This window comes from Podarcis tiliguerta (genome assembly GCF_965153285.1).
Source record: "Podarcis tiliguerta genome assembly, chromosome: 13".
NCBI classification, from domain to species: domain Eukaryota; kingdom Metazoa; phylum Chordata; class Lepidosauria; order Squamata; family Lacertidae; genus Podarcis; species Podarcis tiliguerta.
Genome location: NC_139546.1, coordinates 1,918,951 through 1,933,122, shown reverse-complemented (window position 1 = coordinate 1,933,122; position 14,172 = coordinate 1,918,951). Strand labels below are relative to the sequence as shown.

At 43.5% G+C, this 14,172-nt stretch overlaps 1 protein-coding gene across 2 annotated transcripts in view; it reads right to left on the bottom strand.

Annotated features, from left to right (window-relative positions):
• Positions 1-9,386: 9,386 nt before the first annotated feature.
• The window catches only part of SPMIP7 (sperm microtubule inner protein 7), a 29,158-nt gene continuing 24,372 nt past the window's right edge, over positions 9,387-14,172 (bottom strand). Inside the window, exons 8-9 of one of the 2 annotated variants that reach the window (XM_083407920.1) lie at positions 12,511-12,618; positions 9,387-9,490 (exon numbers count right to left, since the gene is read on the bottom strand). In XM_083407920.1, the coding sequence (XP_083264046.1) occupies positions 9,475-9,490; positions 12,511-12,618 (124 nt within the window). In that variant the 3' untranslated portion in view covers positions 9,387-9,474. Of the gene's footprint in view, positions 9,491-9,971; positions 10,563-12,510; positions 12,619-14,172 lie in introns of those variants that run through there. The other variant, XM_083407921.1, reaches the window with a different exon arrangement.

Genomic DNA, 14,172 nt, shown 5'->3' with positions numbered 1-14,172 from the left:
TCTAAGTCCCACCTCTCCTCTCACTGGTTTCCCTTTGAACCCCCCCCCCTCCCTTTCACAACTTCGCCACTCTAAGTCAGAGATGCAAAATTCTTCCAAATGTGTGGTTCTGGTCTCAAATCTTCAGTCTTACACCACTTTGTAAGCCATATCCGCCATGGAGTCTATATATTGTATTTACAGTATTGTATATACAGAAAGCAACACTACTTGTCATGACCACTAATGTTTCAGAAAAATACTGATTTGGCCGGAAAGCAAGCAGCACATTGGGCTATGGTACGTGTGCAGGTGGTTTGAGTGGTTTTTGTTTTTAATCCTTTGTCAAGTTTACTTGGAAGCAACTTCTACTAAGATCATTGGAGCTTACTCCCAGGTTAGTGGGTGTGGGATTTCTACCTTTGTTGTGAAAGTTGGAGAGATGTGACCTACAATGCTCCATATCAGGTCTATTATTGACTTCAATAAGACTTACAACTCCCAGGAAGGAGGGTTAGAACTACAGTTAGCATGTAACTGTAACCCAGTTACCTGGGAGCAGTGCTTTCATTAGACTTCACCTCTGAACAGAAGTATGATTGGGGTTATGCAGGTAGTCCTTCTATGCTCTCCCACAAAGCCTGCAACATGCTTAAAAGGGAATCCTCCAAGATGGCAGGGTGTTAACTTGCTTAACCGCCTGGTTCCCAAATTGTGCAAAACACAATTCCTAACAGAGTGGAGGTTCAGGCCTCTGTCCATTCCCTGAGAGACCAGTCATGTGAAGGCTGCACTTAATGGGCACTTCTGTCCTGGCATAAGTTTATATGGGCTTTTAGAACAAACCAAGGCCCTGCCGGGCAGGGGGGAGAGGGGTTCTGCCTCCTTGTTTCCTCTGCTGGGGATGGGTCTGGAGCTGACCCCTCAGTTTCTCACAAAATCAATGTTCCAAAAAGCAAGATCCAAACACTTCCACACAAGCATGGTGGGCTGCCAGGGCAAGAGCCCAGGGCACATTTTTTAAGGGGGCTCTGCACATTTGGCTCCTCCGGCCACCCTGCCAGCCCTAGACCGCTTTGCTATGCTGGGATCTGATCTGAATAATAATAATAATAATGGCGGTTTCTTCTGTTTTGTATTTTTTATTTTGTCTGCTTCTCAGAAATCAGTGAAACCTACCAAAACCAAAAAGATGCTAGGTTCCTTACACTTCAACAGCTTGTAACGTAAATGTAATATAAAAAAATCAGTTTGTAATTGTTGTTTGAATAAAGTATACTTTCAATAAGTAAATGTGGTCATTTTGGGGCAAAGCAAGTTGCAATTACAACTTAGGATCCTAAAGGAACATAGTTGCTTTCATTCTGCAAAAGGCACTAAAAAATTGCAAATTGTTCAACCTCCCTAGCCATTTTATTCTTTATTTTTTTATTAAATTCATATACTTCCCTTTATCCAAAGATCAAAGGGTGGTTTACAGGTTTAAGGTTTCCATTTGTGGGGGAGGGGATTTTTCCTCCATGGATTCAAAATTTATGGAAATTTTACATCTCTAATTATGTGTAGAACAACTTTTGTCTGTATTGAATCTACTGCCGATTAGATTCATTGGAGGAACCCAAGATGGAGCCACTCTGCCCCGGTCAGCTAGGCTTTTGAGGACAGGCGCAGCTTTGAAGCAGCTCACATTGTAAAACATTTAAGGTGCTTCTCCCTTCCCCAGCTACTGCACTTGAACTTGGAACAGATAAGTGGTGAAGATCTATTAAAACATTATTGCAGAAAAGCTTTATCAATCACAAAATACACCATCTCTGCTGAATCCCTGGGTTTTTCTAAGCTGCTGTGCAAAGTCCGCAATGGAAAGGTGGGAAGAAAATACAGCATCTCTATTTTAGACTTCATGGATCTTTAACAATTATTTAATGAAAGCTTTGGGATTCTAGGTCAAAATAACCGAGCCAGTAATGACATCAAACAGTTAAGAAAAAACGAGTTAATGGTGTTCAACACAAGTAATCATGTTAAATAGTAAAATTATATTTCTTAAAAACTTAAATCCTCATATCTTCTGGAATGCATTGTATTGCAAGATGTTGGAGTAAATTAAATTCTCCCTTCACTCTAAAGCATCAATTTCCTTATGGTAATTATCTGCTAGATTGGATCTGTCAGTAGCAGGGAAGCATGCCTGACATTATACCCTCTTCACAAAAATGATTACAAAAAATTAAGACGAATGAGTAAAATTAAGGCTGGGGCTGGTAAGCCTATATAAAGCTCTCATAGATCACTTTACATAAGGTACCATTGTACTGGGGGCTTCAGCTTTTAATGACTAGCCATATAATGAGGTGAAGTCCATTAAAGTGCCGCAAAGGTAACCGATCACAAAGATAAGGGCTCAAAAAAGGATTTTTCAGCCAACTAGAAGCAATTTATTATATACAGCTCTAAGTGAAATGCCTGGATGGATGCAAAAGTTTTTGCAGATTGACAGATTTTCTTCCTGGGAAAGTTTTTGCAAATATGATGGGATTGCATTTTGTCTCATTTGATTCCGTGCACCCCCTTCCTTTTGGACATTCATTTCTCTAAAAGACACTTTTTAAAATGACGGAGTGAAAGCACCCAGCTGCATTAAATCACATAAAATAAATTAGAAGTTGGCATGAGGGACAAGACAGCATTTCTTACATACAGAGTCTGCACTGAGAAACAAACTAATTTTCAACCTACCTCTGTAAAATTGTTCCTGGTACCCACAGTTGCCGGGGGGAGGGGGAATCTAGAGCAGCAGAGTGAGAAACTTCTAAAGGGAATTCTGAAGGTGTATGCAGGAAATGAATGATTTCTAAGAAGAGAGGTGCAGCTTGGAAGTCTGATTCCTTGACTGGCAGCTCTGTCCCCAAACTCGGATATTTGGGCGGTGGTCTTGTTTGTAAGGGGGAAGCATTATTCGTATACTCAGACTGGCCTCCGGTTGCTGTTATTTCAGCACCACGATGCTAATATTACTAACAGGTTGTCCATGCAGGTCCCAGCTCAGTTTAATTTCTGGCCATATGCAGCACAGTCCCATTTAATTCAGTTATGCAATCTGAGCAGCCACTTTCCATATCAGCTGAAGCTTCACTGGTCTCTGTCAGTTTTGTGCCCTTTTCTAAAAAGGTTTTACCAATGTTTTCTTTCTTGTTTTTGCAGCCTGAACTGCTAGAACCTCATTTTTCTTTTAAAATGAATGCAGAGAATAATCTGATTCTCAGTTCAGTTTAGATAGAAAAAGCACAAACTTGTGATCCTTTTCTGATAACTATTTCTGAGTTAAAATGGGGCACGTGTTAAATTCTGCATATACTTAATATTTAACAGCTCTGTTTTCTTTTGGAGGAAATACCTCTTGAAAGCAATGCTAGTTATTAAAAAGACATTGTGTTGTTTATATCGTATTGGCCCGAATATAAGCTGCACTTTTTTTCCAAATTCCGATTGTGAAAAGTTAAAGTGCGGCTTAATTTCGCGACCTCACAAAAATTGGCTTTTACAATATCACTGCTGAAACAGACACATGGTAAAACAGAACAGGTGTGAGTGCCTGTGGAATTTTAAGGGAGCGGCTTATATTCAGTTATTGTCATCTTCTTTTTTCCCTTGAATTTTAAAGGTGCGGGTTATATTTGGGTGCGGCTTATATTCGGGCCAATACGGTACTATTATTTAGTACCTGGGTGCAGCAACAGCAGCAGCATTAGCATCCCAGAATTCCCACAAATGCTTTTGCAGGACAGAAAGATCTGGTGGCCTTTTTAGTCAGCTCCCAACCTTGAAAAGATTTCCTTTTCAATTCTCTCAGCCCACACAATTTCCCCCTTCAGCCGTGTCCCCCTTCCACTCTGTAGCTGGGTGTGAGCTCCCCAAAAACTGCGATGAAATGATCTGCTGCATTACTTGCCCATTTACTGGCATTAATTGTTGGGGGTCAAGCCAGGGCAAAGCTGAAGCAACACTTTGAAGAAAAGAATATTGTGACATCATCAATGCTCACAGAGTAGAGGCAGGTAAGACTAAAACTGTGGCCTATGTACATTGCATACTACAATTTATGAGAGTAGGGGTGGGGGATAAATTTGATTTTATTTGCATTTAAAGGTGATTTTTACCAAATCTGCCATTTCTGAAATAAAATGAGAGCTGAAACACAGCCATCCTTCAAAATCCACACTTATCCAAATTTTTCATTTCAGTTCTCCAAGTTACAAAATTGTATACATTAGGGGAAAGTGTGCATAAAAATGAATTTATTATCGAAAATAACATACAAAAATAAAGGGAAATTGCCTGCAGAAATTTGTGCACTAGTCAAAATAGTATATAAAAATGTTTCTTTTAGGATAAATTCATAATAAAATGCTGATGATGAATTTGCACAGCAAAGTGCTGCAGAAATGTGGAGAGTTGAATTTAAGATTGAAAACATGAGAGACAGAGAGAACTGCCAGTGGCAGTAAATCCAGATGGAACTCAATTTACCTGAGAGTAAATCCAGATGGAACTCAATGGGACTTTCTTCTGGGGAGATTTTTTTTTATATTCCGCTGTAAAATTGTTTAGTAGTCATTCCTTCTCTCTCCTGAGGAAGCTGTAGATATGTGAGGAGCACCAGGGAGGAGTGTCTGGCTGAATTAACTTTTTAGATGTGGGCAGGGTCCTGTACCTCCATTTCTTCTCATCGTTTTCGGTTTTGCATTGAAAACCCTTCAAGGCCTCAGCGGTGAGGATGTGCAGCCTGAGCAGAGCACTGGCACTTCAGCCGTGTAAATACCAGCTTATTTACTGTGTTAAGCTGTTTGTAGCTAATATAATTATATGCTTTCTCACTGATATCTGATCTGTTAATTAGCTGGAAAAAAACACTTTGATTGGGGTGACTGCTTAGTTAAATTGTTTAATAGTCCCACAAGCAAGGCTGTCAGCGAAAAATATGAAAATGACCGCAAAGCAGACACAGGCTTTTGTTGCCGTTTTTAAATCACATTAATTGAGCTCCAGGTTATATGCTAGATGAACATGACTAGAAAACGTGGCGAAGAAGCAAATGGGAGACAATTTTTTATTTTTGCAACTGAATTTGGTATTTGACACTTGAGATATGTATATTTTAAGGCTATTATTTTAAACTGTTTTTAATACTGTATTTTAAATTGTCGTGACCCTGGCACCTTCTGGCAAAGTCTAGGTAATAAGTTAAAGTAATAAATTAAATAAGAAGGATAAAAACCAAGAGCTCCCAGGCTGTTCTTTTTAAATCCATGAATCTCGGTAAACTTCACTACTGTGTCAGAGTGTGGAGTAAATTTCCTGTTGCTTTTCAAAAAATTCCTGCCTGTTGCAGCTGGAGTGTGCGCCTCGTTGTTGAGATACTCCATTTAAATGAAACCGTTCTGGCAGGTCTTGAACTGCTAATGCTGGAACAGTTCCGAGGTGGACAGTTCTCTGCAAACCCTTTTACCTCTTTCACCATGTTTTTGTTTCTGATCATTTCTTTTTTCAGGAAGAAAAGGTATTCTAGACTCAAAAGAAATAGACTGAAACTTATTGATTAATATATGCTTTCCTATCCTCTTTAAACATATTATTTTCTCCAAATTCATTTTCATGATGTCAGGACCAGCAACCAGCTCCTCCTCGTGCCATCTCATTTTCAACCATTCATTTGTTTCTGTGTATTGTTTATCCAAGAGACATTTCTCTTTCACTTGGTATATTCATTATGAAATAATTCTCTGAGAAGATACAGGCCACTGATTTTTTGCAATTTGCATCAGCACACTCTTAAGTTATGTTGAAAGCTAAGCTTTTTGGTCCTCTTGCTTCAGAAGTACATTAATATTTCTGTGACCTTTACCGGGTGGCAGACGAGAAGCATTAGGAATAAAATAACAAACAAACCCAAAGAGGTGTACTTGAAATTACACATTTGTGAGCCTGTGCTAAAAATGAGCATGAGGGGAAAGAACCTGCTCGTTACGAAGATGTCAGATAAACTAAAATTTAAAATAACCCTGCTACCCTGGGCTAATTATTTATTACATTTATTGCTCTCCGTTCTTCCGCCATGGAATTCAAGGGTAAGTGGATGAGATCCCCTAGGATATGAGGTTCGCAGCTCATCTCCAGCCCAAGTCTGCTGGGCTTTCACAGGGCTGGTGCCTCATGGCCTTCGGACCATACCCCAGCTTTTAAAAAACCAAACAGAACTAAGGCTGCACTTCTAAGCACACTTAAACATCACTGACCTCATAGGACTTTCTTCTGATTAAACATGTGTAGCCTCACACTGCAAAAGCTCTAAGGAACATCTCCCATGTCCCATGTCACTGTACTGTCTTTCCTTACCTTCCCACTACGCACCATTCCTTATGGATGGGGGAAACCAGAGGGGAATCAGGGTCCGGAGACAGTGGACAGAATCCTAGCATTGTAGAGGGACCCCAAGGGTCATCTAGCCCAGTGTTCCCCAACCTAGGGCCATATGGCCCCCTGGGCCCCCCAGAATATTCCATGGGGGCCACAGATGAAAAATGTGTAAATGGGGGGCCACAGTGGAAAGTGAGAAATGAAGAAGAAAAAAACATATTTTTTCCCAAAATCCTGATTGGCTGGCTAACTACTTACCAATCACAACCAGGAAGGGGGGGCTCACTGGGGCCTAATGCTCCTTTTTGCCACATGCATTTCTTGAAGCAATCCTGGTTTGTTTCCGGTAGCAGAGGGCGATCGCTGAGCCTCCCGTTTTGAGCAGTAGAGCCCGCAATCCAGAACCCCCAGGTCAGGTTAAGTGTGGTGGTGGGGTGGCAATGGGTAGGGCTGGGTGAGCCAGAACTGCTTGTTGCTGCCGCCAGTGCTGGGCCTGGGCCTGGCTCTGCAAGGTGCAGGATGCAATCCACCGCAGCGCCTAGTGGATCAGGGCCTGTCAGCAGTGCCAGCCCGGCTCTGCAAGGCATGGGGTGAAATCTACCCCAGCACCTAGCCAGACAGGGTCGTCTGGTGTCGCTGACTTGCATCTAGTAAATAACTGTCTACTCAAAAGAAAGCCGCACTGAGTTCAGTGGGCCTTACTACCAGGTTAGGGTGGGGGGGGGGGCTATAATGTTTTATCTAGGCAGCCAGGACTCCTTCGGATGACAAGATCTTTTTGCATCAGGTCAGTGAGGACCACTTGCTTTTAAAAATTCTCCCATATATACAGAACACCCTGTGCACCTTTTGGACTGTATCTGTAGCTGTCCCAGTTTGTGTCAAATAACATGAGTGCTGTTTACTTTTTATAGTGCATGGAAGATGGATCTTGCTTGCGAGGTTCTGGAGGTTTCTAGGCAGAGGTTGGATGGCCATCTGTCAGGGATGCTTTAGCCGAGTTTCCTGCATTGCAGGGGGTTGCACTTGAAAGATGACTCTTGGGGTCCCTTCCAGCTCCATGATTCTATGTTTTAATGCTTCAACAATATTGAAGATCCTTTTTCACACAGACTACTCGAAAGCCAGGTCTCCCCCAGGTGTTCCTTGGCTGTTCTCTTCCTGCTTGAGAAACTTGAGGAGTCTTGTGCTGTTTGCTCTGCTTGAGAGTCCTGCTTGGAGCGCCCGTTAGATCTAGGTGCGCTGCGAAGAGCTACTCGCTGGGCGACATGGGGTGGGTTTGTGTCTGGCTGTGGACTAGGGAGGGCATTTGGAGCCTGAAATGAGCCCCTGCTTGCTGCTATCCTTCGCTTGTTTGTTTATTCATTTATTTCATAAAATTATCAGTAAAAAAATTACAACCACTAAAGGGACCAGGAGACAGCTTATAGTGAGGGATGTAAGGCATTCCTGGGAGCTCAAGCTTCCTGGCTTCCAGTCATGCCACCTCTGCTGCTGTTCTTTAGCTAGAGATACGACATCCCTCCTCCCACCCTAGTAATCCTCAAAATGTCTGTTGCAGCAAAAGGACCAGGGCTGCTGTTCTGATGGGCAGCTTATGGTGAAGGGGACACATTTTTCACTGCTTCCAGCCACTGCTTTGCCCCAACCTCGATTGTGCTTGCCTGGCTGGAATGAGTCCTCCTTGGACGTGGATTTCTGCTTGCCTGGATGGGAAGAGAGAGGAGTTGGGACAACACAGGTAGAAACTGTACAAAGATAAAATTCACATTGGTTGCTCTGCCCACCTTTGCTCTCACCCCACCTTCAAGCTATTATTTTGTGCTGTGCACTTAGGAATTGAAGCTAAGTATTGTGTAAGTATCACACACAAATTAATTGATACTGAATCATTCCAGGCTCATTCACTTTCAAAGTATTCATGTTAGTTCATACAGCTATTGTTGCAAGCAACAAGTTGTATAGCTTTGTGTGAACAAAATAATCAGCTTCAGATGATGGCTTGAAGAAGCGTAACTTCTCCTTCTGTGGAGTGCTGGTTTGTTTAGTGTTTTAACTTCACACAGGAAGTCAACTCATTTCCTGTTCACTTAAGTAATGTTAATGTTAACTAAGGTCTCTGGCATAGATGTATCATTATCAATCTCTGAACTCTGTTTAGGAGATCAGGGGCACGCAGCAGGCTTTTTCATTCCTGTCCTCTTCCCCATCTAATGAACACCTTTCTCTTTGAACAGAAGACGAGCCTGCTGCATCAGAGCAATGGTCCATCTAGTCTAGCATTCTGTTCCCATAGAGGCTAACCGGATGCTTGTGGGAAACCGGGGAGCAGAACATGAGCCCCACTCTCCCCTCCTACAGTTTCCAGTAAGGGGTGTCCAGAAGTATTGCTGCCTCCAGCTGCAGATGTAGAGCATAACCATTATGGCCAGGAGCCACTGAGAGCTGTCTCCTCCTCCTCTGTGAATTTGTCTGATCATCTTTCAAAGCCATCTAAGTTGGTGGCTGTCCCTGCCTCCTGGGGAGTCTGCAGGTGGACTATGTGCTGCACGAAGAAATCTTTTCTTTGACCTGTCCTGAAGCTTCCAGCATTCTGCTTCACTGGACACCAGGGAGTTCTAGTGTTAGGAGAGAGGGAGAAAAACCGTTTTTGTCCATTTTCTCCATGCCATGCATCATTGTATAAACCTCTGTCATGTCCCCTCTTACTCACCTTTTCCCTAGACAAAAAAGCCCTAACCCCAGCAAACAGGGGACTTGCTCCATTCCCCTGATCATTTCGGTTGCCTTCTTCTGAACCTTCTCCAAATCTTCAATACCCTTTTTGAGGTCAGGTGCCCAGAACTGTACACAGTGCTCCAAATGTAGCCACACCATAGATTTGTATAGCAGCGTTATGATATTGGCAGTTTTATTTTCAATTCCTTTCCTACTGATCTCTAGAAAGGAATTTGCCTTTTTCACAGCTGCCACACACTTGGTCAACATCTTCCTCCAGTTACCTGCTATAACCCCAAGGTCTTGCTCCTGGTGTGTCACCACCACTGAAATACAGGCAGAGGATTGCACGTCAGTAATCTATAACATACAAAACCTGCTGGGCCAGAGATAATAATGAGAGAAAGAAAATGAAAGCACATATTTAGAACAACAGGGACTTAAAATGCTGGAGTGGGGTGAATGTGCAAATTCTGCTTAATTCTTTTGAAGTGTTGGAGGGGGGAAGATTGTAATAACAAGGAACAAGGTGGAGAATGGGTAAACATTCATAAATTCAACATACATATGGAAAAGACGACAGTAATAGGGGGCTGTAAAACTAGGATTAGGGACCTTCTGAGAAGCATTTCAAAAAACGTGGCTCCTGGAACAAAGCATGACGTTTTGTACGGACTAGAGAGACTGCTGCACAAGTTCTGACCTGTCGAGTCCAGTGCTTTCCACCTGCATGCACTGTGGCCAGCCTCCTCCAAGGAGGCTGAAGAAACAGGCTCTTGTGTGGCTGGCAGGCTAAATTCAGGCACAATTAGCTGAGCAGACATGGTAAAGGCAAAAATGCTCCACATTAGGCTACATTCATAAAAATATCTCTTTATTTAAGTCAATCAAAACATTCCACAGGACCCAAAGTAATGATTGCAGTATAAGATCAGTTTAACATTATTTGAGGGCACACACAGGAGTCCCACCTGGCAGCAGATGGGTGGCATATCGGGCAGGCCTGTTGATCCCCCAGCAGTTGAAGCAATGCCAGCGGCCTCACAACTGGTGTGGGCTGAACAGCATGAAGCACCTCAGACACGCGTGGCCTCTGCAGCCGGGCATGAGGAAATGTTAATGAACACGAAGAGAGAAAGTACATTAAAAAAGAAATGCATTAATCGGTGTATGCTTGAAATGGTCGTTTGGAATATACAGAAGGCATGCCCTCATGAAGTTTTGTTTCTTGACCATTCTTGAAGAAGGCATTCATTCCACAGCCTTGCTTGTTTCCCATTATCTCTTAAAGCTTGGAGTTGTGCCGTCAGAGACAGATATTCTTTCAAAGTTCAATTCTTTTTTTCTCCTTCTTATTGAAAGGATTTTGAGGTTCAGTGGGTACAAGGGTCTGTGACAAAGGCCCCAGATGCGGAAATTCAGATGGTTGCCCATGCTTAGCCAGGTAACTGCAATCACAAGAGGAGACAAGCATCTTTCTCACCTGAATGTGAATTTCAAGGTCACAATCACTACTGACACCAAGAGACAGTGGGTAGAACTTGCTGGTATTCCAAACAACTGTAGACTGTAAGGGGTTGTTGTTTTTCTTTGTTATTATGCTATATAGTTACAGTGGTACCTCTGGTTGCGAACTTAATTCATTCTGGAACTCCGTTCTTAAGCTGAAACCGTTCTTATCCTGAGGTGCGCTTTCGCTAATGGGGCCTCCCGCTGCACAAGCGCCTCCGGTGCACGATTTCCTTTCATATCCTGGGGCAAAGTTCGCAACCAGGAGCAGCTACTTCTGGGTTAGCGGAGTTTGTAACCCAAAGCGTTCATAACCAGAGGTACCACTGTATACAGTAAACCTCCCTGTGATCTTTGTACAAAGGGCCGTATAGAAATTTAATGAGCAAGAACAGTCATTCCCTCTGACCTGCAGAGGCATAAGAGCTGCTTCCTCCTGGCGTGATCTTGCACTGCTGTGTCATGCGTGCAAATAAACAGAGGCACCCCGTGTTTGGGGTCAGTGGTGTGGCTCTTTCTGCCCCAGTTGTTGCCTAGCTTGAAGGGAAGGCAGTCAGGTGAAAAAGACACACACGCCTGACCCAAGCCATGCGAGTACACACTAGGCTTGGGTGTTGCACCGATACATTGCCCAGGACTGGTACGAGGGCCAAGGGGGGTGGCTGCTTCACCCAGTGGAATAGCACAGGTGAAGCCGCCACTGCCGCTCCCGAGTCCCTCTGCCACCACTCTGGGGTAAACTTCTGATGCCTAAAAGTTTCAGGATCACGATATGGAGGGAAGAGTTAACCCCCATTCCAAGTGCCATGTTCACAAGCCTGATAGCAGCCATTGAGAAATTTACACTTTAAAACACACACAAATGGCATTAAACTATATGACACATAGGGTGCTTCCAGAGTATACGTTATTATTATTATTATTATTATTATTACCCCACCCATCTGGCTGGGTTTCCCCACTCACTCTGGGCAGCCCCAAACAGAATATTAAAAACACGATAAAACATGGAACATAAAAAACACTTCCCTAAACAGGGCTGCCTTCAGATGTCTTCTAAAAGTCAGATAGTTGTTTATTTCCTTGACATCTGATGGGAGAGCATTCCACAAGGCAGGTGCCACTACCAAGAAGGCCCTCTGCCTGGTTCCCTGTAACCTCACTTCTCGCAGTGAGGGAACCGCTGGAAGGCCCTCGGCGCTGGACCTCAGTGTCTGGGCAGAACGACAGGGGTGGAGATGCTCCTTCAGGCAGACTGGCAGTATATTGTGGGAGGACTTCATGTACATACCAGAATTTTAGTTTTCGGCAATTAAAGTGAATTAAAGGGCTTTGTTGCTTCAGCCCAACTAATCCATTTTAAAAACATGCAACTTATTGTGGTTAGGAAGTAATAGGAAAATGCATTGAAAAGTGTGGTATGAAGGAGTAATTCCTAGGAAGACAGATAAACAGCCTGCAAGCAAAAAAAGAGGAATGCTCGTTGTTGTATAACCCCCACTGCTCACCAACACATCAGAATGAATGCTCTGTGAGGACCACATACAAGCTGAGCTCTGTGAAAACTCTGAGCTAGCAAGGCAGGATGATGGCTCAATAAATAGGTCATCTGGAGAAGCCCAGTTTTACCCTCCATGCTTTAGAATTCTTTCCCCCTCTCTCTCTGTTTTCAAAGGGAAAGAATACAAATTTCAAAGGAAATACAAAGGAATCTGAAAACTACAGCAGATGTCAAATAATTTTGAAAGCTTTTCTTATGGGTTTTGACTCCAAATTTTTCAAAACCAAAGAAATGTTGTGCTTAATATTTAATTGTTCTTTAATGAAATAACCATAATTAGAATTCTAATGTATCTGAGCAAATTAAGTAATGTGCCTCACACTTACCAATACATTCGTGAAATTATTGATGGTGATGTTGGTGGAAGATTAGAATTTGCTGGTTGGGTGGCTGACCAATGAACCTTGCCAGTGTATCCAGAGGTGTTTGGAGAGCTAAGGGTAAAAGTTAAAGGGAGAAAAGGAATTGATTAAATGGGCACAGGCTTGAAATAATGACTTCTTGATAGCTCTAATTAAGGCAAAAGCTTTTGTTGTTGCATCTGAGGTGGGTGGGGAGAGAAAAGATGATGCAGCAGCAGGAAAATACCAGGCTACTTCCTAAATGAAAATTGTTATTCCACTCATCTTCATAAAACTCAATCACTTTAGATGAGGATCTTGTTGACATTTAATATACTTTTATACCACTTTTCAGTTTAACCTCACAAAGTAATTTACATTAAACTATAAAAACAATTAAATATCAGCTAAACAAAAACAGTCAAGGAAAGCTACAAGGGTGGGGAGTGAAGGGTTTTTTGAAAGCCAGATCTCTCCTCTATGCAGGGCAAAATGGTCAAGTAGCCGCTAGTGGCAGATGGAGGGGGGAACAGGCCACCTCAGCTGGGAGCTAGACGGCAGGCCCTATCCTGCACAGATACAGAAGGATGCAAAATTCCACATATTTGTATTTTACACCCCAATATCAGATTTCTCACTTTTTTCCATGGGCAACATTTTGCACTAATGGAATACCATCTGATTCTAGAAGAACTGATATTAGATACTGCCACATACTCTTGGCAGCTGTATTTTCATGGATATGGAATTTCCCACATACAGCTCTAAAGCATAAAATGACAGCACAAGGCCCATTTGAAAAATAAAGCAGCACAATAAAGCAGCAAAGAATCTTATGTACCAATGTACATGTCAGGGGTTCAGGAGCAGAGGCACAGGATAAGGAGGAAATGGAGAGTGAAGGGGAGGAGTCCGAAGGAAATGTCAGTGATGACAGCGATCCGAGGTCTCTGAGCCTTTCCAGTGAATCGGACGATTCACAGAAAGGAGCTCCCATGGTCAGGGCAAGGGGAGTGCCCAGGGGAACACCTCGGGAAGAAGGGGGCAGAGGGGACTCAGAGAGTAGCAGTTGGAAATCCGGGCCCACGTCCCCCCCAGAGTGCAGTAGGGGGGAGGAGTCCCAGGCATCGGGATCAGGTGGCGCGCTGCCAGCGGGAGAACATGAGGCAGGATTGACCACACCTCCGTCGGGGAGTGAGGAAACGGTCATCAGGAAAGTTAAACACGCGCGCGCGCCAAGTTCAAATGTACAGGAGGGAGGCACAGTTGGCAGCCCGGGAAGAGAGCCAGGTCCTAAAGCCCGCCGAAGAGAGCGGGAGGAGTCAGGGGGGTCATCGTCAGCCTCAGAAGAATCCAGGGAGACAGGGGCCCCGGAGGGCAGCAGGACCCAGAGGAGAAAGAAGAGGTGGAGTAAAGCTAGAGTCTTAAACTGGTGTACAGGGGGCGGAGACTCAGATGGAGCTTCGCCGGTCTAAAGCCTAGACGTAGAGCTGGAGCGCTGCGGAGTGGAAATGGATACTGTACTTCAATAAAGACTTTTGTACATAAATACCAGCCAGCGTTGGTCCTCTGTGAGCTGGGACCAGGAGCCAGCCCTGACAGTACAAATTAGATTCAAGCAACAGAACTACATACATGTAGAATGAA